At 39.2% G+C, this 24,499-nt stretch overlaps 1 protein-coding gene across 1 annotated transcript; it reads right to left on the bottom strand.

The window, feature by feature from the left end:
- Positions 1-9,753: 9,753 nt before the first annotated feature.
- Positions 9,754-24,044, bottom strand: Uev1A (Ubiquitin-conjugating enzyme variant 1A). Its single transcript, XM_068389652.1, has 4 exons — positions 23,840-24,044; positions 16,293-16,435; positions 11,905-12,030; positions 9,754-11,303 (listed from the first exon to the last, which is right to left on the bottom strand). The coding sequence occupies exons 1-4, from the start codon at positions 23,856-23,858 to the stop codon at positions 11,163-11,165; spliced, it is 429 nt and encodes a 142-aa protein (XP_068245753.1). The 5' UTR covers positions 23,859-24,044; the 3' UTR covers positions 9,754-11,162.
- Positions 24,045-24,499: the final 455 nt, after the last annotated feature.

Here is a 24,499-nt window from a genome sequence, read left to right as displayed (position 1 = left end):
AGAAGGGTGGGTCCATCAGGACAATATGGCTATCTCACCCAAAAATAAATTTTTCGCTTTGCTCAAAATTGGTTTTTTGGGCTCGGCCATGTCGTCCTGATGGAAGCATACCAGAGAATTAACATGAAAGTACTATATCTGTGGGTTTGTGTAAGTGCCTTTACTTTGAATGAGTTCCTTATATGGTCTGCTAGACCTGTACATATGACATTACTGTTATTTGTCTCATCCACTAAGCTTGGAACTAGCTTAGGGCTTCCTGTCCCCTGCAGGGAAAGTGTCGACTTCGACTATAAGGATTCAAAGTTTGTATATCCGTAAGAATGAAAGGGAAACTTTTAGAAGTTACCTTCTCATGCTTTGGACATTTTTACATGTTCAAGCTTCTATTATAGGAATAGAATAAAACTCTCGGTTGCTTTATTATTATCAACCGAGGCTGAATTAAGACGCATCTTAAATGGTCTTGAATGGGATACTATTAATGATACCTTGAATGTTAAATTACCCCCTGAATTAGAGATAAGTTATTCCCGCATCAACACTAAAAGAAAGGTCGTGTCCTTGTTTTCTTCCATTTATGACCCTATTGGTCTTATTTCTTCTTTTACAATTCTAGGCAAACTTTTCATTCAAAAACTGTGGATGACTGACAAGGGCTGGGACACCCCTATTGACCCTGAGCAAGTTCAAGAACTAAGTGATATCATCAAAAGGTACAAAGGTCTTGAACAAATTAAAGTCCCTCGTAATGCGCATGATGGCAGTCAACGAGCATTGCTCATTTTTGCCGATGCCTCCAAGCTCGCTTTCGGAGTAGCTGCTTAAATAGTCACCCAGGAAGGTAATTCTCGCCTCCTTATGGCTAAAGCCCGAGTCGGCCCTAAACGTATGTTGGAAATGGATTAAAGTTTAACCATTCCCAAACTTGAGTTAACTGCGCTCTTACTGGGCTGTCGTTTAGCCAAACACTTGTCAGAACTGCGGCCTGGCATATACGCTTCGGTCACTGTTTGGTCCGACGCTTCAACTGCCCTCCAGTGGGTCCATAATTCTAAAAGTAACTCCCCTTATGTCCTTAACCATGTGGAGAAGATGATCAACATTAAATTAACTTGTAATCTTAACCTGAAGCATGTCCCCACTAGTAGCAATCCTGCGGACCTGGCATCGCGTGGTGTCGCTGTCAGGCATATTCTTAAGAATAAATTTTGGCTACAAGGCCCTCCTTGGCTCAGTAACCCTTCAGAGTACCCCGATCAAAGCAGGTTCTCTATTAACCCGAAGATATGTGCATGCCCTATTTGGCTCCATCCCCCCGGAGTACTACTGTTTGATCATTACAGCTCCCTTGACGACGCGATCAAGTGCTACACTGCACTCCTTCGTTTAATTCCCCAATGGATACAACCCTTGTCACAACATTACCCTAATCTAACCAATAAATTCAACCTTCCACCCTTAACAGTTATGTTGAAATGTTCCCAGGCCCAAAGTTATCCTAACATTCTGAAGCAGGTGCAAGGTGAAGACGTTTGTCTCAATTCGGACAAACGAGCTTTCATCGGCCAACGTAAACCTTACCAGGATAACCAAGGTCTTCTCAAAGCTAGTTCCTGTCTCAGTAATGCCCCCGTGGAATTAGATTATGTAGATCCCATTTTGCTGGAACATCATTGTGCCCTTTGGACACTTATCATCAGACATTGGCATGAACGTTTGCTGCACTGTAATACTTCAACACTCCTTGTTGAATTGCGTAAACAATTTTGGGTTCCCCAAATGTGGCAGTATATCAAGAAAATTTTGCGCCGTTGCATCCATTGCCGGAGGGTGCAAGCGGCCCCGTACCCAATGCCTCCATTAGCCCAGTATCATCCCAATCGCCTCATTTCAAGAGTGCCCTTCCGAGTAACTGGCTTAGATTTCACTGGAGCTTTTAAGGTATACAGTTCACATGTAGATTTTGTTTACATCTTGCTTTTCACCTGCGCAGCAACCAGAGCCAAAGCTCTAGAAGTCACAACTTCATTAATGGTCATCGAATTTGTGCAAGCAGTGCGCAGATTTGCCGCTCGATTTGGTATGCCACACTGTATCGTCTCTGATAATGCTTCCACTTTCCAAGCTGGTCAAACTCTTCTAACTGAACTTATGCATCACCCTGTAATTGATGGGTTAAAATCTTCCCATAACCTGACCTGGAAATTCATCACTCCCCGTGTCCCTTGGCAGGGAGGTTTTTATGAAAGGCTAATAGGCTTCACCAAACTTAATTTAAGGAAAGCCATGTATCACTTGTATCCTACCTATAATGAATTTGTCACTTTGGTACAAGAAGCCGAATGCGTCATCAACGATAGACCTTTAGTTTACTTGGATGTCAATGACGTTACTGATACCCCCTTGACTCTGAGTCATCTGCTTTACGGTCGAACCCTCTCACTTGTTCCTCAGGTCTTTATGACCGACCTCAATGACCCCACATATAGGGAAGGGAACAGCCTCCCGGCTAGTTATCAGAAACTCACGAACATGTTGCAAGTGTTTTTAAAATGATGGATCCAGGATTATGTCAATTCCCTTCATGAACGTCACATAAAAAATAATCGTATCCACCCTGTGCCTCCTAAAATTGGAGATTTATGTTTGTTAATTTTGGATGAAGTAAATCGGGAAGATTATCCCATGGCCCGTATTCTTGAAACCTACCCCGGTCAAGATGGTCATATTAGATCTGTGAAGGTGCGCACCCCTCATGGAATATATGTGCGTCCCATTAACCGTCTTATCCCATTGGAGATAAATGTTGCAGGTCCCTATATCACTGAACTGGAGCAAGGTGGTCCTGATTCGCTCACGACACCCCAGTTACCAGATCCTCCCTCAGAGGACCCTCTAAATGACGATTCTTCTGATGATGTCGCCCCTCTTCCCAAACCCGATTCTGTGTCCTCTCGAAGGCAACCTCGTAGGGCGTCGGCAGATGACGCCTGTGCCTTATTCCAGAAAGTGCCGTAAATTTGAAGGGGATGGGGAATGCCCCCTTCCTTCCGTACCCTCCACCTATTGTTAGTGGACCTCCCTTTCTCTCTCGCTCTTACTTGGCAGGGTGTGGAAATTCTTTCCATGCTTTATTTTAGTCACCCCCGTTATTCCATTTTTTATTTTTTTGTTTATTTTCTGGGTTTTACTCATCTCTTTTTTTCTTTTGTTTCCTGTGTAACCTTCATTATTATAACCTTAAATATTCATTGCTGCTAACATGTCTATCATTCCCCTATAATGCTTTACCTTTCATCACCTCATTCCTCTGTAGATGATTTTCTCTCATTTCGTGAGCTCACAGTACATTGCTCTGACGATGCAACCGACCGTCGACAATTTTCAAAGACAGCGCTTGGTTACGTTCTGTTCCAAATGCTCTTGGAGCTTTGGATGTTTAACCACAATTGGTTTGTATTTAAGTAACTTTAATTTACGTAACTCATTGATCTTAGCTTATTGCTATTTACATCTCAGTACCTATTTATGAGTCTGTTTAGCTAGGATTTTTTCCTGTGTTATTGAACATCACTAAACACCACTTAATTTTTTTGTATGTATATTAAATATAATTTTTATAAACCAGACAGTAGGATTTCTTTATAATTACTATCCCCTGGAATTTCAAGAATGATCCTTGTATTTATAAAAAGCACCCTTCAGCAAACCACGTACTCATGGAAATTTGAAGAAGAAGACTCGACCGGCTCGAACCAGCTCAGCGGCGGGAGGCAGAAGCGTGTGAGCGGCCCACTTAAAAACCAGGAAGCGTGGAAGGCGGACGTAGGCATAGCCTCTTCATCTGAGACATCGTTGTAACTTAGGCATCGGTTCAACTACCTGTTGGTCAAGCAGTTACTGACCAACACTATCCCTTACTTTGAGCCATTATTTAGAAGATAGGCATACGAAGATAAAACACGACTGTGCAGAACTGAAGATGCACCGTGTTCTTAACAGTTCACAAGATGCTTCCACTAGTCTACAATCAACCCTCAAGAGCGTGAGTACTAATTAACGGTACTCAACCTTGGCCAAGGAACTGTCCCCCCCCTTTTTTTTTCTAACCTTTGACGATGTGCACATTTAGGTAGGAAGTCATGTTCAAACTGTCTGGTTTAATCATTCGTGGCGTGCCCATTAACATAAGTTGTGTTCCCGTTCCCCTCTATCAAGTTTGAAATTTTATTGCCCGAGAGGAATGTGTTCAAAGTAGTGAGTAGAACTTTTGGTATTATTTCAGTCACCATTTTTACTTTCATTGGTTGATTAGTCATTTGATTATTGATTTACGATTTAATTTATTTGACCGTTATCTTGGCATTTTTCATTTTTCATATGCCATGCGGTCTTTATTCAAATTTCAATTAGGTAGTTTTGCTGTTTTTTCCTGTGTCAGTTAAGTGAAAATTCCTGTTGTACTTTATGGAAATAAACGCCATTTTTAGGTTAAAATTATTAAATGTTTTTAACTTGACCTTTACATTTTGAAATGACTAAATGAGTTATCACATGAGGTGAGATATGACTTAAGGGTAAGTTTATATTTACATCAATCTAAAGCTATCGGTGTCAATCCTTTATTGTAATGTTCTACGGTATTACCTCCCGGTGGTCTTTAAGACGTTTTGACTTTTACAGTACTGCTCCCCCTAACTCTTTGTGAAACTGTCGTTAACGTAACTGATTCAGTCCAACCATACTTGATTGGGATTTACTATTCTGCGCCCTGGAGTAGCGTCTGAACATCAAGGTGATATCGGTGCCGACAGTCCTGCTATAGAGTAATCTGTGGACTAGAACGTGTGCAGGGAAAGGAAACCGTCTTCGTTGCGGTTCTCTAGTTTGTCAAGTGTGAGAGTGTTGGTGCTCTATTCTTCAGGCTCGGGTCCGGAAATCAGAAACGGGGAAGCCTTTCCCGGAATCATTTCCCACTCCCGTAATTCTTTTGCTTTGAAACAGTGTTACCAGTTCAAACAGTCCAAGGCAGTCAATAGCCACAAGCAGACAAACGTATGACACCGGACAGGGTGCAGTCAGAGTTGTGACTGGCAATAGTCAGGCACCTATCCAGTGCCTCAACAACAGGCAGCCGCTTATGTGGTTTGTCTGTTGTTTCCTCGACTACACCGTCTTCTACACTCTTAATCATCACCCATAAAACAAAATTGGTAATAGTGTCTGCCTGCCGTGCATCTGCTTGTGTGGAAGGGCCTCAAGCCTGACCTTTTGATGCAACAGGCCTTATATGGATACAAATCATTATGATTGGCAAGCTGGACAGAATGCTGAGTACTATATCTTGCACCAGTTAATCCCTGGGTTCCATGGCTGGCCAATTTATTGGGATTGTTGTCCTTGAAATATCAATATGCCTAATAAATCAAAAGCTCATGTGTTCGGAAATACCTCAACTCCTACATTTGGCTTTGGAGTAGAGAGGAATTAAGGTTGGACAGCAAGCTGAAAATAGGGGTGGTGTTGAAGGAATAATTGGAGTAAAGCAAAAGTATAGATATTTATATATGAACGGGGAAAACGTAATCCCCATTATGAGAGAACTATTGGCTCTCCATTTCAAAGCCGATCAACTTTACCACGGTATTTCTTTTTGACACGGTTATCTTTATTGAGAGTTAATGAGTCTGTAATTCTGGACTAATAGAATTTTACTTTTCAAAGGTTAAGGTTCAAGGATATAACTCAAGCTTATGATGAAATAAGAGCAATTAAATTTCATGAAAGAAATCTTATCACTTATATATTACAATCATTTTTATTTAATATTACGGGCCCCCTGTGGCCGCGGGGGGCATAAAATAAATTAGAGTAGTGCCAACGTATCCTTGCGTGTCGTAAGAGGCCACTATAAGGGACGGGACGAGGGGCTGGGAACCCCCTCTCCTGTAATATAATCCTATGAGACATCAAAGAGGAGGGGAGAGTGACTGCTCCCCGCACTCTAGTTTTGGGGTGTTTGAATGTGTGTGGATGAAGTACAGTAGAGAGTAAAAGATGTGAGATTGGAAGTATGTTTAGGAATAGAAAGATGGATATCTTGGCTTTGTGTGAGACAAAGATAAAAGGGAAAGGTGAAATGTCTGGTAGAGTGTCTGGGATTGAAAGGGGAAAAGCAAGAGAAGGTGTGGCTTTATTGCTGAGTTAATGGATGACAGGTAAAGTAGTGGAATGGAAGGAGATATCATCTAGGTTAATGTGGGTAAGTGTTAGGTTGGGTGGGGAATGTTGGGCTTTTGTCAGTGCATATGGGCCAGGTTGCGAGAAAAGTGAAGAGCGGAACGAGTTCTGGAATGAATTAACTAGTTGTGTAGAAGGACTGGGTAGAAGGAATTACGTAGTTGTTATAGGTGACTTAAATGCTAGAGTGGGCGCTGGAGAGGTAGAAGATGTCATTGGGAAGTATGGCGTACCAGGTGAAAATGAGAGTGGTGAGAGACTGGTAGATATGTGTTGAGCAAGAGATGGTGGTAAATTCTAGCTTTTTCAATAAGAAAGATAAAAACAAGTATACATGGGTAAGAGTGGCAAATGGAAGAGTGGTAGAAAGGGCGTTAATGGATCATGTGTTGATAACTAAAAGAATGTTTGGAAGATTGAAAGACGTGCACGTCTAGGGGTATGGCTAACGGTATGTCTGATTATTTTTTGGTGGAAGGAAAATTAGTCGTAGCAAAAGAGTGGGGGAATAGAGTAGGTGGATGTAAAAGGGAGCTAGTGAAGGTTGAAGAGCTAATAAAACCGGGGGTAAAAAGTATTTATCAAGAAATGTTGAAAATGGCATATGACGCAGTGAAAGTAAGAGAAACCGTTAATTTAGAGGAGTGGAAGTTAGTAAAAGAAAATTTTGTTGGGATTGCAAGTGATGTGTGTGGCAAGAAGTTTGTTGGAGGCAGCATGAGGAAGGGCAGTGAATGGTGGAATGAAGGAGTGAAGGTAAAAGTGGAAGAAGAAAAGAGGGCTTTTGAAGAATGGCTGCAGAGTGATAGTGTAGAGAAGTATGAAAGCTATAGAGAGAAAAATGTGGAAGTAAAGCGCAAGGTAAGTAAGGCAAAAAGGGCAGCTGACCTGAGGTGGGGTTAGGGGTTGGGTCATTCATATGAAGAGAATAGGTAGTAGTTTTGGAAAGAAGTGAAGAGAGTAAGGAAGGCTGGTTCAAGAATTGAAGAGACAGTGAAAGATGGAAATGGAAGGTTGTTAAAAGGAGAGGAGGCAAGGAAAAGGTGGGTGGAATATTTTGAAAGTTTACAGAATGTTGAGGATAATAGGGAGGCAGATATAATTGTTGTTGCAGGTGTTGAGGTGCCGCTGATGGGAGATAAGAATGAGAGAGAGATTACAAGAGAGGAAGTGAGGAGAGCACTAGATGAAACGAGAGTAGTTAAAGCATCTGGTATGGATGGTGCGAGAGCTGAGATGTTGAAGGAAGGGGGTGTGACTCTACTTGAATGGTTGCTGTGATTGTTTACTGTGTTTTGTGTTGTCAATGGTACCAGTAGATTGGGTTTGTGTGCGTAATGTACCACTATATAAGGGTAAGGGAGATGTGCATGGGTGTTGTAATTCAAGGGGTATTAGTTTGTCGAGTGTTTTTGGAAAATTGTATGGTAGAGTACTGATTAATAGGATTAAGGATAAAACAGAGAATGCAATCTTAAAGGTACAGGGTGGTTTTAGAAGAGGTAGGGGTTGCATGAATCAGATTTTTACAGTTAGGCAGATATATTTAGCAAAAGGTAAGGAGGTATATGTTGCGCTTATGGATCTGGAGAAAGCGTATGATAGAGTTGATAGGGAAGCAATGTGGAATGTGATGAGGTTATATGGAGTTGGTGGAAGGTTGTTGCAAGCAGTGAAAAGTTTCTACAAAGGTAGTAAAGCATGTGTTAGGATAGGAAATGAAGTGAGCGATTGGTTTCCGGAGAGAGTGGGGCCGAGACAGGGATGTGTGATGTTGCTGTGGTTGTATAACTTGTATGTTGACGGAGTGGTGAGAGAGGTGAATGCTCGAATGCTGGGACGAGGATTGAAACTGATAGACGAGAATGACCATGAATGGGAGGTAAATCAGTTGTTGTTTACGGATGATACTGTACCGGTTGCGGACATAGAAGAGAAGCTTGGCCGATTAGTGACAGAATTTGGAAGGGTGTGTGAAAGAAGGAAGTTGAGAGTACATGTGGGTAAGAATAGGTTGTGAGATGTACGAGAAGGGAAGGTGGTGCGAGGTTGAATATCATGTTGAATGGAGAGTTACTTGAGGTGGATCAGTGTAAGTACTTGGGGTCTGTTGCAGCAAATGGGGGAGTGGAAGCAGATGTATGTCAAAGAGTGAATGAAGGATGCAAAGTGTTGGGGGCAGTTAAGGGAGTAGTAAACAATAGAGGGTTGGGCATGAATGTAAAGAGTTCCGTATGAGAAAGCGATTGTACCAATTGTGATGTATGGATAGGAGTTGTTGGGAATGAAAGTGACTGAGAGACAGAAATTGAATGTTTTTGAGATGAAGTGTCTAAGGAGTATGGCTGGTGTATCTCAAGTAGACAGGGTTAGGAACGAAGTAGTAAGGGTGAGAACGGGTTTAAGAAATGAGTTAGCAGCTAGAGTGGATATGAATGTGCTGAGGTGGTTTGGCCATGTTGAGAATGGAAAATGGCTGTCTGCTAAAGATGGTGATGAATGCAAGAGTTGATGGGAGAAGTACAAGAGGAAGGCCAAGGTTTGGGTGGATGGATGGGGTGAAGAAAGCTCTGGGTGATAGGAGGATAGATGTGAGAGGGGCAATAGAGCGTACTAGAAATAGGAATGAATGGCGAGCGATTGTGACGCAGTTCCGGTAGGCCCTGCTGCTTCCTCCAGTGCCTTGGTTGACCGCGCAAGTAGCAGTAGTAGGGGATTCAGCGTTATGAAGCTTCATCTGTGGTGGATAACTGGGGAGGGTGGGCTGTGGCACCGTAGCAGTACCAGCCAAACTCGGTTGAGTCCCTTGTCAGGCTGGGAGGAACGTAGAGAGAGGTCCGCGTTTGTTTGATGTCGGCTACCCCCCAAAATTGGGGGAAATGCCTTGGTATATGTATGTACATTAACATGTTATGTATTTATTTTACGCCCTTTTGGACAATTCTAATTGATATCTTTAAAACAGCAAGAGATAATGCAATTAATACCGAATAGTATACATGTATTGACTAGTATTTTCATAAACTTCATCATTACTATACTAGGCTGTATGATGTTATTACCAAAACTTTTAAGCCCCCTTACTCCACTACATGAAGGTTTGGGAGAATAAAAAAAAAAATTATGTTTCCGGAACTGTTTTATGGATAATTTGATCCTTACGAAACATCGATATGAAAATTTGATAAAATTTGGTGAAAATAATGTAAGCTTTGCAAGACTAATAAATCAGTTTCACATTCTTCATCAACAATCATTCTATTATAGTGCAATTTACCCTTTCAATGTTTGCAATATCTTTTGTAGTGATGCTGCAAAGGACCTGTTATTTTTATCACAGGATATTGGTATGGCATGTGGTTTTTGCTTGGAGTTTCACATCTCCTGTAAATCATTTTGACAGTGCCAGCATTTTCTAGATATTTTTTCACTAACTCATTGCCATTGCCTCTCCCCTAGTCCAGCTGAAAGAAATTATTCAAGTTGAAACAATGAACATATGAAAAACAATTTGTGGAGTAGAAATTTTATTATATCTTACGTTTCATAATTTAATTGCTTTTGAACAAAACCTTTTTGGCAGGGGCAAAAAAAAAAGCAATCTTCATCCACAAGGAAAAAGAAATTAAAGGTAAAATTGTAATAATGTACTATAAATCAATCACAATTGCTTACTGTACTCTGATACAGATCCTGATAAGAAAGATATATTCTGCTATGCTAACTTTCATTGCCCCAAACAATACAGTTTCTGAATTGCTATCAATTTTCCATAATAAATTCTGTCACATCTTTAGAGACAGCCAACAAAGTCCTATGGATGGATGGGTCTAGAAATGGTGAAGGGAGGTGACTCAACATATATATAAAAAAAAATACAAACTGGACCAAGTCACAATGATGCTTAATAATATTCTTTACTCATGATTGTGTAATGTTTTGTGTGTACCTTAGTACTGTATACTGAAAACATATAATTAATAAACAGTACAAATAAACCCTGAAATAAATAACTTAACTCATTATGAAGTTGAATATTATGATAACAAAACAGATCACCTGGATTCTCTTGAACATGCTTTAAATAAATATAAAGCAATATTATAATGGCGTGGAAGCAAATACAGGCAGATTCAGATTACACTTTTTCTCCTATACGTAGCTTATGAAATTAAATGAGTGAATTCACTGCTGCTGCTGCTTCGTACTTGCTTGTTTTCTACGGATGCTTCCTGATGCTAAATTCATGGATATGGTGATTACATATAAGCACACAAGAATAAAAACTTACGGACGAGGTTTGAAAGTGTTTTTAAATTCCTGGTCATATTAAAGCATTAGTCTATATTAGCCCCATATTCAATTTCTTAGGATATTTTACCCATCTAATCAATACTTGGCCTTTATATTAAAATCAGGAAAAAGTAAAGTACATACTTTTTTTCTAGTCCAAGGAGATATTTACAATCACATTGAAGTTATATTGTAATTTTAAACATTTTCAAACACATTACAGCCTTGCAATCTGTTCTCTATAGTCATTCAATTTTCTCTGTATCCAGTCACACATTCTTAGGAATGACAACAGCATATTTAATGAAGTAGGTTACAAACAAAATCTACAAAGATGAGTGAGTGGACTCGAATTTATATCTATGAAGTAGTCCATTTTGCTATATTATATATATAATCAGGACATGAGTCTATAATACCCTCTGAAAATGACATGAAACAAAAAAATTAACTGAAGGCCTCATATCTTGCAGCCGTGACACACATTTCCCTAGGGAATACACTGGTACACAGATATCCAGTGAGTGGGTAGCACCCCTCGCTTAGCAATGGCGCTGCAACCATGTGTTCCCCCAACTTGAGGTGTTGTGGTGGTGCCGGATAAATAAGGTACACAATTAAGAAAGCTAAAAAGTTGTGCCTTCAGGAGGCTGTGTGAGTTTCATGTTCTCCTTTTGCGTCATGAGGCGCCTCAGTTCTTGTAAAACTGTCTTGATTGTGTAATTTCTTTGCCATCGTCCGAGTATTGAAACATGACGACGATCCACCTGGCAAAAAATAAAATTGATGAGCAATGTTGCTATTAAACACTCAAATTCTACAATACAATAGCATAAGAAAAGTTTACAAACTCTAGACATGTTTCACTAACCATGACACGAGCCAATTACAATAAATCTGTCCCTGCGGATATAAAAGGAAGTCACAAATATTATGACAATTATTTAAATACTCCATACTTATCAGCCTACATTGTTTCTAGGAGCAAAGTTTTGATAAGATAAAATCTTGAGAATATTTCCTGGGTGTACTATTCTATTACTATTACTACTACCACTTTATTACCTGCAAATGGATGGTAGATGTACCGCTATAGTCAAGCTTCAAACTTATTTTGTAAAACAACTACAAACAGGAAGGGTGGAAATTTGAATAGCTAAACACCCCTTTTATAAGGATGGAGGAAGGGTGGAAATTATTAAGGAACCTGCCAAGAATTGAGGTCATTACATTTTCCCCTGTAGTAAAGTTCAGCTGCTTTTGATTTTATTTAAAGTGACTTCAGTCCCAAGGGCCCTAATTTCTGATTGTTAATAACACATGGTAGAAGTATAAGTAAAGGAAAGCAAGAAAATAAAAAATACTTACAACACCAGTCTGACTGTTAACTCCATGCATATTGATCCGACTAAGAAAGCGAATGTTAGGTGGTTCATCTGGATATCTTTGACCACAGTCTACTTTTAGGGAATACATTCGATTCTCAAAATTTGTCTGTAAAGAAAATACAAACAAATGTTGATAAAATTGCCCTGCTCAATATCAATATATAACACAATATGCAACCAATTACTATAAAATACTCTAAACCAAATTCTTCAATTAACCAGGATCTTCAGATGTGCAAACACTATGGATAGAGAATGGTAAAACAAAAAGAGTACAAGACCAATAAATGTATAAATTTATTATGAAAAGTACAACTCATGCTTTCAAATCTCTAACAGTATGCTTTAAATATGTTCTGTGTTATCTCAATATCTTCATATACCTAATTCATTCATTATTATTACTAGTTAAGCTATAATGCTAAAAACCCAAGGGCTCCAACAGGGAAAATAGCCTAGTGAAGAAAGGAAATAGGGAAACCAATAGAATGGGGTGCCCGAGTGTACCCTCAAGCAAGAAAACTAACTTAAAACAGTGGAAGACTATGGTACAGAGGTTATGGCACAACCCAACACAAAAGAACAACGGTTTGATTTTGGAGTGTCCTTCTCCTAGAAGAGCTGCTTACCATATCTAAAGTCTCTCTTGTACTATTACCGAGTGGAAAGTAGCTACTGAACAATTATAGTGCAGTAGTTAACCTCTTAATGAAGTAGAAATTTTTCCATTACCTTAAGTGTTGTCAGGCATATGAGGATACACGAGAATGTGTAAAGTTTATGACAGACTATTCAGTGTATGTGCAGACTAAGAAAAAATTAGTCATAACCAGAGAGGGATCCAATGTAGTACTCTCAGGCCAGTCAAAGGACCCAACATCACTCTAGCGATAGCATCAAAATGGGTGCCTGGTGCCTTGGCCAACCTACTACCTACTAATAGCTCCCTGTGGGGTGTGGACAAGGGAGGCAAAATGTAGGTATAAAGAGTGTATTTTACGCTAGTCTAAGCTGGCATAGGTGAGATTACCTCCAATATTATAGCCTAAATGTTTAACCTATGCAAACAAGTTGACAGTAATGAATATTTTCAAAGGAAATAAGAAATTTCATTTTGTTTTTAAAATTAAACAAAATTAACTGAATCAACCAAATCAATGCTCACTAAACTAAATACTGTACTAACAGAATAAATGAAATTGCTCACAACATGATAGCATTGTAAAAAGCATATGACTTCATACCACTTGTCAGTTTTCATGGTGAGAAAACAGGTTACTATACTCCAATCCCTGATCATCAGTATTGTAAAAGAAATAGTGTCACACTCAAGTAGCTCCCTAAAAGGTCTGCTGATGGTTTCACAAAACCAGAACGAATGGTACTTTGGAGATCTTCATCTTCATCCTCCCTGTACTCATGAAGAGGTTCTACATGATTAATTGCATACATTTCAAGTAGAGCCTTTCTGCCCTACCAGGAAATAAAAGCAAGTAGTCTGGATTATCAGTTGAATCTCCAGTGACTAATTAAACTAAAAGGAATCAAACCTAGAGCCAATGACTGATGGGTCTTGAGTCTTTGCTACAAATTAGGGCACAAACGAGAACAAAACCTGCCTCCACCACCTGGAATATGATGCAAAGTACGACAGATTGTATAGTTCTCCCATGCGTTTGGCCAAAGCCTAAGCTACCAAGAATATCCTCTTGAGAGTGAGGTCTCTGTCTGAGGCCTGCCTCAACGGTTCGCACTTTCCTAAGACCATCATATTCTAAGCTGGGGGTCTGATTTCCTTAGGGGCCAGGACTGTTCTAAGCTATTAATTAAAGCTGTTCATTGCCACAAGGATGAGAGATCTACTCCTTACCATCTGAATATGTGACTGAAGGCCGAGCCATAACCTTTTACTGCCGACACTGAAAAGTTTTTCATCCAGTAGATAATAAAAAAAAAAAAAATAAATAAATAAATAAAATACACAATTAGTGGAATGAAGGCTGTGAGTGAAGAAGTGCATGCCTATGACACCAATCACAGAAGTGTGACTAGAAGACTTCCGGAGGTATCCTTAGATTTGCTTTATAGTTGATCCTGAAACATCTCTCTCAGAGAGATGTTGGATAACCTTCAGCCTTGGAGCAACAGCCAGTTCACTGCATTATTGCACCTCTTCGAGAGCGGCTGGCAATGGAGATCGTGCCAAGTTGGGAGCAGAAAAGCACCCTTCTTAACCTCTGCAACCTGTCCTATGATGGAAAGTTTCCTATTCTTATTCCCAAGTAAAAAATCTGTTGGCTCAGGGAGAGAACAGACTTTCTTTATTCATCAGGATTCCCAGATCCTGACAAGACTTGAGAAGTTCCTGTGGGTCAGAAGTTGGGTCTCTAACTGTGCTAATAAAGGCCAATCGTTGAGATACCAAAGAAGTCCTATATTCATCGCGTGTGCTCAAGCTAACACTCGTGAACACCAGTGGGGCCATGGACAGTCCTAAAAAGAGGATGGAAAACTGGAATCTCCTCAATTTCAGTTAGAAACAAAGGTAATTCCTGACGTTCCAGTGGACCAGAATCTGGAAGTGTGTTTCACATCCATGGACAGCAAGAAGTTGTTTTGTGGTATTGCCTGCAGGACCATGGCGTGTCTCATTCTGAACTTCCGTATGCACAACAAACTTCTTCAGATGGGACAGGTCGATGACTGGTCTCTAGTTTCCTAACAGCTTCTGAACCAGAAACAGGTTGGTGTAAACCCTGGAAATGAGTCCTTAACCTCCATGATTGCTTTCTTTCCTAACATCTTTGCAAACTCTTCCTGAAGAACCAGGTCTTTGTCAGAGCTGCTTAAATACAACAAGAGGCTTATCAGAGCTAGAGTGAGAGGAGGTGAATGAGAGGCAGTATACTAGAGTACGACCTACACCATCCAAGGCTCTGCCCGTAGATTTGCCACCTTTTCCACCAACTTGTCAGACACCCCCCACTGGTTGTGCCATGATGGGAATGTCACCTCTAGCATGGTCCTCTTGCGACTTTGGTCCTGTAGAAGAGCGAAGTCATGGTTCCTGTCAGCCTCCTATATATCTGAGCATGAAGATGTCACAGGTTTTAGGCTAGGAGTTAACCAGGAAAAGGTACTGTCTCTGAAGAATGTACCTCCTCAAGAATAAACATGTCCATATTTACAAGCCTTGGTACAGTGCTGTTTCTCCCACCAAACTATGAAGAAAATCCAAGGGTTTCAAGAGACCTCCCATGATTGGCTGTCCTGTGCCTTGGTGACATCCTTAGGATAGCAACCAGCTCCTCTGAAGGGTTAGCAGACTTCTTGAAGGTGACGGCAAAGGAACATTTAAAGAGATGGCAAGGTGAGAGCATGTGCTTCTACACAAAAGCTGAAGATTTTCGGGCTGGTAGAAAACTCTGCAGTGGCAAGGGGCACTCTTCTTCCTCCTCCGCAGCAGGCATTGACATGTCAAGGGGAGTGGTAAGACACCCTCTCCTGCAGGCAGAAAATTGACATGTCAAGGGGTGCCATAACACCACCTCTTCAGCAGGCAGAACGGGGAGAAGCAGCAGTAGGACAGGAAGACTTCCGGGTTCAAGTGGCTACTTGTACATGGATAAGTTTCCCTTCCAAAGGGGCACCTTCAATCCCAAGGGAAGGCCACAACATACAAAGGTCCAGGTTCTTGTGAGTTATCAACAGCAGTTGCAGCTGAGAAATGCTTTGCTAGAGGAAGACTATATTACCATCTCACTCAAACACCGAGGATGGGGGAAACAACCCCCCCCCCCCTCGGAGAAGCCACAAAGTTGACAAGGATCATTGTTGCCTTTACTCAACTCATGTATCAACATCCTTGACTGGGCTTGCCAGGCAAAGCTGACAACAGGAAATCATATAAGACGTACAAGGAAAAGCATCCATAAGCAAAGCATGGAGAGAATATGTCAGTGCACCAAAGGGGACGCAGTCAAAGCAAAGGTAGCTATACCTGTCAAGTGGTAAAGCGAGTACACGCCACCTGGCAGGCAGCTACGTTCACTTCATTGAAGAGCTTAACAGCAGTTTCCAGCTTTACAGAAGTTGTAATCACATCAAAGGTTTGTATTACATATAGGAACAAATAACCCATTCCCAAACCAACAATGAACATGGTCAGTGACAGGAGGCTCCTGAATTACTTAATTTCGACTACATACTGTACTGTACTAAGTTAGTATTACTATAGCTTCTCTTTCTTGAGATTAATTTCAAGTAATTGCATGGCATAAATTTGAATAACAAAATATTTCAACCTTCATTTGCATATTTATACTGTAAGACCTATCAGTATATACGCTATCAACACAATAAACTTACCCTAGGGGGTCCAATAATCATGCCTGTCCAATTTGTGAGGGTCATGTCTGAATCATCCTCTAAACCCCAAGATATGGTTCCATCACCTACACCTTTTTGACCTGCTTCTAATTCCTCTAGAAGACGAAAATTACGCGGGACCACTGTTGAAACAGAATTCAAGAAATAAAATATTGTATCATTAATAAATGCATAATCAAACAAATGTACTAACCAGCGAAAGCAAATTATTCATGGCAAGGCAATGATGCAATGGATGATTACATAGGTGTAAGTAGATTGATTTCTCTTCTACCACAAAAAAAAGAGAGAGAGAGAGAGAGAGAGAGAGAGAGAGAGAGAGAGTGTGTGTGTGTGTGTGTGTGTGTGTGTGTGTGTGTGTGTGTGTGTGTGTGTGTGTCCTGTGTTAAAACCAATGGGTCTAGATAATAGAAATGTAGCTGTAGTCCATAACAGGGGTCACTATATTAGTATAGTACATATGGTACTGCATATTTTCTATGTACAGTATAGTACTGTATGTGTTGTATTATTTTCCATTTATTATTACATTATGTTGTAATAACTACTTAATTTACAGGTATTAACAGTTAGTTTAGGTATATTGAATGGTTCAAATTTATTTGGCTGTGCAGTATTTCATTGTGGTTATACTTTATCTTTATTAGAGGATTTAATGTGGTGTTTTGTAGGGTTTGGAACGAATTAGACAATTTGCATGTGAAATATGACAAGAAAAAATCACTTGACGAAAGCCACTCCAGAACAAATTAATTTCGTGTTGTGAGGCATTACTGTATACCAAAACGAAAGTTAATGATGCATATAGCAAAAACATTAAAAGTAACCTGCATTTTTCTTAATTAAACGTTAGTGCTTATATATAAGAGGAGAAACTTAAGAGTATGCTGGAATATTGCAGAATCATTAACAAGGTTCAGTAGGTTCTCCATCGACGATGGTCTTGTCTTACGATGATACGTACGTGGATGCAAGGTATTCCCCATAAGCTTAAGAAAAAATGTGTTTCAGCCTCCATTCCTCACGTCATCGTTACCCCTCTCCATAAATTTTTGGCTCTTCATCATGGCTACCACGTATAAGGTAGTGCATATAAGAAAAGGGAAGCCATTACTGTACTATGGAAGGAAAGTTAGATTGTGAAATGGCAAGGAAACGGAGAAAAATCAATTTTAACATCAAACATTGGCCAGAAGGATTTGGTTCATACAGTATAAGCAGCGTGAAAAATACCATAATAATGGAGTTCAAGGTGAAGTTGATAGTAATGTTTTAAACTATAAAGTGGATTTCCTTGTGTTAAGCTGAGATAATTAAAAAGGGAGGGTTACCTTGCTTGTGTTTTAAAGTGGACAACAGGTTTATTTTGGAACTGTATGATGAGAAGTCAGCACCAGGCAGTTGGTGACTAAAGATGAAATCCTTGCTGGTGTATCAAGTTGAGAATCCTAAGGTACTCTAGGGTATTTGGAAAGGCCAACGGCCAGTCATCTGTTGATACAACAAGAAGGCTTGGGTGACAATAAGATTGATTTACCCAATTTTATAAACACGAATGGTGCATGGGAAAAACTAACCCCTAGTTTCTGAATGATTTCCAATGGCTATGAAGAGACAAAAGGCTGTCACCAAGAAGGTTGTTCAACTGAGTAAGAGACTTTTTTTTGAGTGGATGCTTCTGATATTGTACAGGTACTGGCACCTCAAGAAGTTATGTGCTGACCTAAATTAACAGAAGCAGATAATTAAAGAGGAAGAACACACCAAAATCAGAGCCCAAGAGATTTACAATCAAGAAGAAGTCTGCAGGTTATACACCAATACAGAGCTGGGAATGTTTTATGCCGAGAACTCAACCAAATACAATAAGATCTCCAGGGTGTAATGGATTTGGTAGTGTGTTACAAGATCTTGAAGTGTGTAAATATCCACACTAGGCTGGAAAGGTACTGATACTTCAAGGAAGTGGAGATTCCTACAACAGATGTTGTACTCTCTACTTTGGCCGTTTCTTTACCACCTTCAAATCTTTCAATCATTTCTGACTCGCCTGCCCCAGCACTTTCTGCAGGTTCTCAAGACTTGCACATGCCCCTGTATCTCAGGCACATGCAGAAGATTCTCCTGACAACTGCCCCTGTAGTTCCAGCTCCTCCAGTAGATTTTCTAGATCCCCTGCCCAGTATCTTCTAGGATATTGACAAAAGTGGTCAGCTTCTATATGACAATGTTGTTAATAACTGTTACGAAATAACTCCTCATAACTGCTTATGCTTGGTCGTTCGTAACCGATCAGAATTAGAGGATGTGTTCTTTTGTAACAAAAATTGTTGACAGCAAGGCAGTTTGCCTCAATGATGCCAACAAAGAACAATAAAAACCAACTGATAAAAAAATTACAGAGCCTTTGTATAATAACGGACTGGGCCTTGTGCGTGCACAGAAAATACAAAATACCTTTCCAATTTCTAGGTGTTCGTAAGCCGTGTCCATGTTATATAAATCCCCCATCCAACGTTTTGTAAAACATCTACACAAGAACAGCACCTAAACTAACCTACGAGCCATGTCGGTAAAATTTCGATGCAATCCCACCCAGCCAGTTTTGCACGAAAAAAATATTCTGATATTACCTTCTGCAAAAGTATTGCTTTCAGATTACCACCACCCAACAGTATTGGGGTTTTGGGTGGGATAAAATGAGAACTAACAAATTATGGAAGATAACAGCAGAAACCAACGAAGCTAATAAATTATTTTTAATCCAGAAATAAGAGAAAACAGCACTAACAAACAGACTACCGCAGCTATCTCTCACCAGTTCGTTTTCTTCCGAGGAAAATTTTCTATTGAATACAAACTTCTCTATTTACAACTTGGTCAAATTTGAAAAGGGAAACAAACACAAGAGCACCAGTTAACCTAACCTAAAAGCCATATCCTTACCTTAGGCTGAGACTTGGTTTGCAATGGCTTAACCTTAAAGGTAAAGGTGTCTGGTTTCGATTCCAATATTATCAGAATAGATACTCGCCAGAACTTCAGCCGGGTAAGCCCATCCACAGCAATATCCTTCCCAGTAAACAACTTGAACTCCTGTGCAGGGCTGGGAGCGATCTTCTGCCATGTGAATGCTAGGCGAATATGTTACTACTGTAATAGCTAGTTGGAGTTCTGAGTTCTCACAAAGTAGCACTTGTCCACAAAACTACTGTTGTAATCGTTTACAGTACAGATAAAATGCACTTGGGAAGTTTCTTAGTTTTGCCTTTCTATCTTTATCATTGAAATGTACTGGACACGCTTAAAAGTTTTGTCGTTCAAGCTTTACCATGACAACTGTCAGTTTAGTAATGTCAATTTATCTCCTACACCTAAAATGCAATTATGCATGTCTTGAAACAATATTTCTTATGGAAGCTAGAATTTTCTTTGTTAGCCATTAAAAATAGTCTAATAGCTTCGTCTGGAGTATGTTTAGACATTTCCCGTTTGGTGGTCATGCCTCAACTAAGATTTTTCAATTTGAAAAGCACCTGCTGTACCCCAATTTTTAACAAAGGATTATAACAAATGGATTCTGATTGGCCAATTTGGAGTAAAATTCATAAAAACAAGAGAGAAAGGCATTATTACATGGCATAGCTTAAACAAGTGAATATAACATGCTAAAACCTAATAACCAATAGTAATACATTGAGAGGAGCTACAGTGTTTCCATTGGAGTACCGAGATCAGTGGGTGGAGCTACTGTTCATTCAGGCAAAAATTAGCACACTGCACAGAGAGGTGGAGCTAATAATAAGAAGAAAGATATTAGGTAAGAGGAGCCACTATGTAGGGACAGTATGAAGAATAAATAACACCACTTACCGTAAGTTATTTTTTCTTTTACGCATTTGCCCCGATAATGTATCGAGAAAAATGGTTTTGTTTTCTCATGTTTTACCCCCGAAAAAATAATTCCAAACAGAAGTAAAGGGAAGGATTCTAACGAAGATTAACCGCTGTGTCCTTGACACTTAATGACGGGGAGTTAACGCCCACTGAGACCACCCTTAGACTGCCGTATTCTTGGCTTTTACGGCGTTTGCTTTGCAACCTACTAAACTCCTAGCAAGGTAACACAATATTTTGTAAAGGAAATTTATTTTACAAGTATTAGGAAAGTTTAAACTTGTTCTATGAAATATATGCTATGAGAAATGAATATTGTTGTTCTTACATTACGGCATGTCACTAATGTTGTAATCTCTGGAAGTTTGGGTTGCATCATCATCTTTCCAAGGGAAAACTTCTTTTTGTGGTGGATTAGATGGACAGGCGAGTGTCCAATCTATATGCAAGCAACCTAATATAACACACATCTTTACAAGATAGTTTGCATCTTTTTATAAAAAAAAAAAAAAAAAAAAAAAAAATCTTCCTTTAGCACAAACCGAGAAAAAAAATATGCGGGATTGCCATTGTGAGTTTAGGTGTTCACGTAGGGATTTGCCTTCTCATCGGGGGCACCTCCTTTGTTTTCTTCTTTACTAAAGTTCTTATTTTCTCCCTTTTTTCCACATTAGTGCCTTTTCATTGGAGCACCTCCATTGTTTTCTTCTTTACTCAAGTTTTTATTTTCTCCCTTTTTTCCACATTATATATATATATATATATATATATATTATATATATATATACATACACACACACACAGTATATACACACAATTATTTTTCTATTCCTTCTTCATTAAGTAAAATGTTCTGTATTCTCTTCCTTTCCTTTAAATACGATTGCTGAAATTCTTTTATTTTTCTTGTCTCTTCACAGTCTTGACAGTAAAGAAAAGGGCGAGGTCTTCTATCTCTGCTCCACACAGCTTACATTCTATACTTCCTCCATGTCTTTTCCTATCATTTAATCTTAAGCAGTTGGACCTAGCAGTGTACATTACTGAACCTGGTTTGTCATAAAACATTTATACCATCTACTTCTATAACCTTGGCCTTTAGCTTCTCCCTTCCCATTCTCCTAGAAGTTCTATCGTTCATATCAATATCTTTTAGCATCTATTACTTTCATCCTCTTTAATTTCTTCCAAAATTTTCTTCAACAAATAATTTCTTGCCCCTTCTACTCCTTTCACAAACCTAAGCCTTCCTTCTGCTATCCTAGTCTTCATATCAGACATTAATATTTCTCCCTATAGATTAGCTACTGCTGCTTATGCTGGTGCTCCCAAATTGTCTTTGACTACTCCATTTTCAATTTGTCATCATCCTCTTATTTCACTTTCTGCTTTGTCCATTTCTACCGTTCCATACAGTACTGTATTCCTGGTAAGTTTATTTCAATTTCTGCTTTGTTCATTTCTACCATTCCATACAGTATTCTTGGCATGTTAATTTTCTATTGTAAACAATGCACTTCACCAACACTACACTTGGACCATTAGTTATGGGATACTTTGACTGGTCAGACAGTACTACATTGGATCCTTCTCTCTGGTTACAATTCATTTTCCCTTTGCCTACACATACCGATTGTCTGGCGTATTCTTTACAGATTCTCCTTTGTCCTCGTACACCTGACAACAATGAGATTACCAAAATTCTTCTTCACCCAAGGGGTCAACTACTACACTGTAATTGTTCAGTGACAATTCCTCCTGAAAAGGGCAGAAGAGACTCTTCAGCTATGGTAGGCAGCTCTTCTAGAAGAAGGAAACTCCAAATTCAAACCATTGTTCTTGAGTCTTGAGTGGTGCCATAGCCTCTGTACCGTGGTTATTCAGTCTTGGGTTACAGTTCTCTTGCTTGAGATTATAATAGGGCACACTATTTTATCTGCTTTCTCTTCCTCGTTTTGTTAAGTTTTTATAGTTTATAAAGGAAACATTTATTTTCATGTTACAATTCTTAAAATAATCTTTTTCCTTGTTTCCTTTCCTCATAGGGCTATTTTCAATGTTAGAGAGCCTGAGCTTCTAGCATCCTGCTTTTCCAACTAGGGTTGTAGCTTAGAAAGTAATAATGATAATAAAATGTTGATATAATCACCCAAGAGTCCTATCTTATTTAAATATGATGAAAACTCCCTTTCTTAGAGGAGGTTCATAACCCTCAAAGGTTTGGATTGTTCAAGATATAAAAAAATTTACTTATTAGATCAAACTTTGACAATAAGTTTAACTGTGCTACCTTCACGTCTCGGTGGTTAAAATCGGGCCTCTACAACCCACGGTTGATACTGCCTACTCTGTTTGGATCTTAGAAATACTGAATTTTGATTGGATACAAAAATTTCCTGGGTCAACCGGGGTCCCATTGGGCGATTTCAAATTACTGCGCCCATTAATTAGTCGAGTGTTCCACCACTAGAGCGCTGACGAATTGATCAAAATGTCGTCAACAAATTAATTCAATGAACTAAGGGAGCTATGAAAAGCATGTCAGGGTACAGAGCTCGTTCGACTTTTAATCTCTTGGCAATTTTGATGATTTTCTAAATAATTCTTTCACTTTAAATAGAACAGTATTTAAACAGATGGCCCTACCAGTAATAATTTATGCATCAGAAACTTGGGAGCCTTACTTAAGTCTTAAAACAGAAGATGGTTACAACTGAAGCACTGTAGAGGATATTCTAACATGTAAGAAAAAGAAATGGACATGGGCCAGACATATAATGAGAATGACAGATAATAGATGGACATCAAGAATAACAGAATGGGTCCCTAGAGATTGCAAACGAAGCAGGGGAAGGAAGAGAAGATGATGGATTGACAAATTAAGCTACCTGGTATAGTTATGGTTGATGATGATGAAGTACTTACTCAGGGCATTCTGAACAGCTTTTACTCTATACAAGTCTGGGATAGGGTTGAAAATGAGGGTTTTGTCGCTATACATGTACCCAAAAAATTACACCTTTATAGATTACTAAAATAACCTAAATAATGGGTATGAAATAACTTTATCCCAAACCACCCTGGTAACATCTACACGGCTGTTTTTACTTGTTGAATAATTGAGATTCAAGAGGACAAAAGGTTAATTTAACCATCAGAACCAAAACTACCATGCAGATGAATGTTATCTTATGTAGATTACATAAATTTTATCCTACATGTCCCAAATCCAACAAAGCTCTAACCTTTTAAATTTACTTACAGGGGATACTATACTTGAATTAAGAACTAGAGAAGTCCAATCAAAACATTTGTCACAAAGACTACTGTGGTTATAAAATGTAACTGACATATTAACGGTGACCTTATCAGATGGGCCAAAATAGGCCAGAGGATGGTGAGAGCTACCAAGTCTAAGGTAAGATATAGCCTATAAACACGGTAGGGTATTTTACCCCCAAACTCTTCCCCTAGCAGACAACTAACAACCTTATAAGCTAATAAATCCTAGCACACAGGTAGATGATTAAAGCCTAAGGAAAGACATACATAGGAATATATCAAAAATATATTTGAATAATTGCAACCCCGCGTGATGTGTCAACCAGTACCAAGCCTTAGGTTCCGACCTGTATTTGGAGCCGCCATTTTTGTGGTAGTGCAGCCCACTCTTCTTATTTCGGTAGGAGATCCTACACCTGGATTTCGCAGTGATTCGTGTAGGAGCCAAGTCGAGACGTCCTCTAGTAACTAGGAGAAGTAATAATGAAGATTAGACACCCAACCACCGGTAGACAGTGAGCAGCAATGGCCTGAGTGAGTGGCTCGTTCATTCCTTTTGTTATTCCGATGGAATGTTCCTTACGTACTTTGGATGAATGTAAACAAATGTTCGTTCGTAATTTCATATGTAATGACAATTCATTTGTAATTCTACTAACTGTATAGAATACAGACTTGTCACCATATTTAGTATTATATAATTTTTTTAAAGTTATGAATTAGTTTAATCTTATATAAACGGAATTAACAAGAGTTATGATCCATTGTAATCAGTTCTACTACTGAAATCGAACACTTCTTTCCTCACTGCTGTAAAGTCATTGGGTTTTGGCTTCTGCGTAGAGTAATGAACGAACCTACATTCCAGTAATATGGTCTATGATTTGACAATATAGGAATTTTTTATAATAAATTCAATATTTGATAATGTTATTACTTTTAGATAGATATAATATCCCATCTTTTATTACCATGATCTACAATACTCTACTTTTGATTTATAACAA

This window comes from Palaemon carinicauda, chromosome 16, assembly GCF_036898095.1.
Source record: "Palaemon carinicauda isolate YSFRI2023 chromosome 16, ASM3689809v2, whole genome shotgun sequence".
NCBI classification, from domain to species: domain Eukaryota; kingdom Metazoa; phylum Arthropoda; class Malacostraca; order Decapoda; family Palaemonidae; genus Palaemon; species Palaemon carinicauda.
This window is presented reverse-complemented; position numbering and strand designations above follow the sequence as displayed.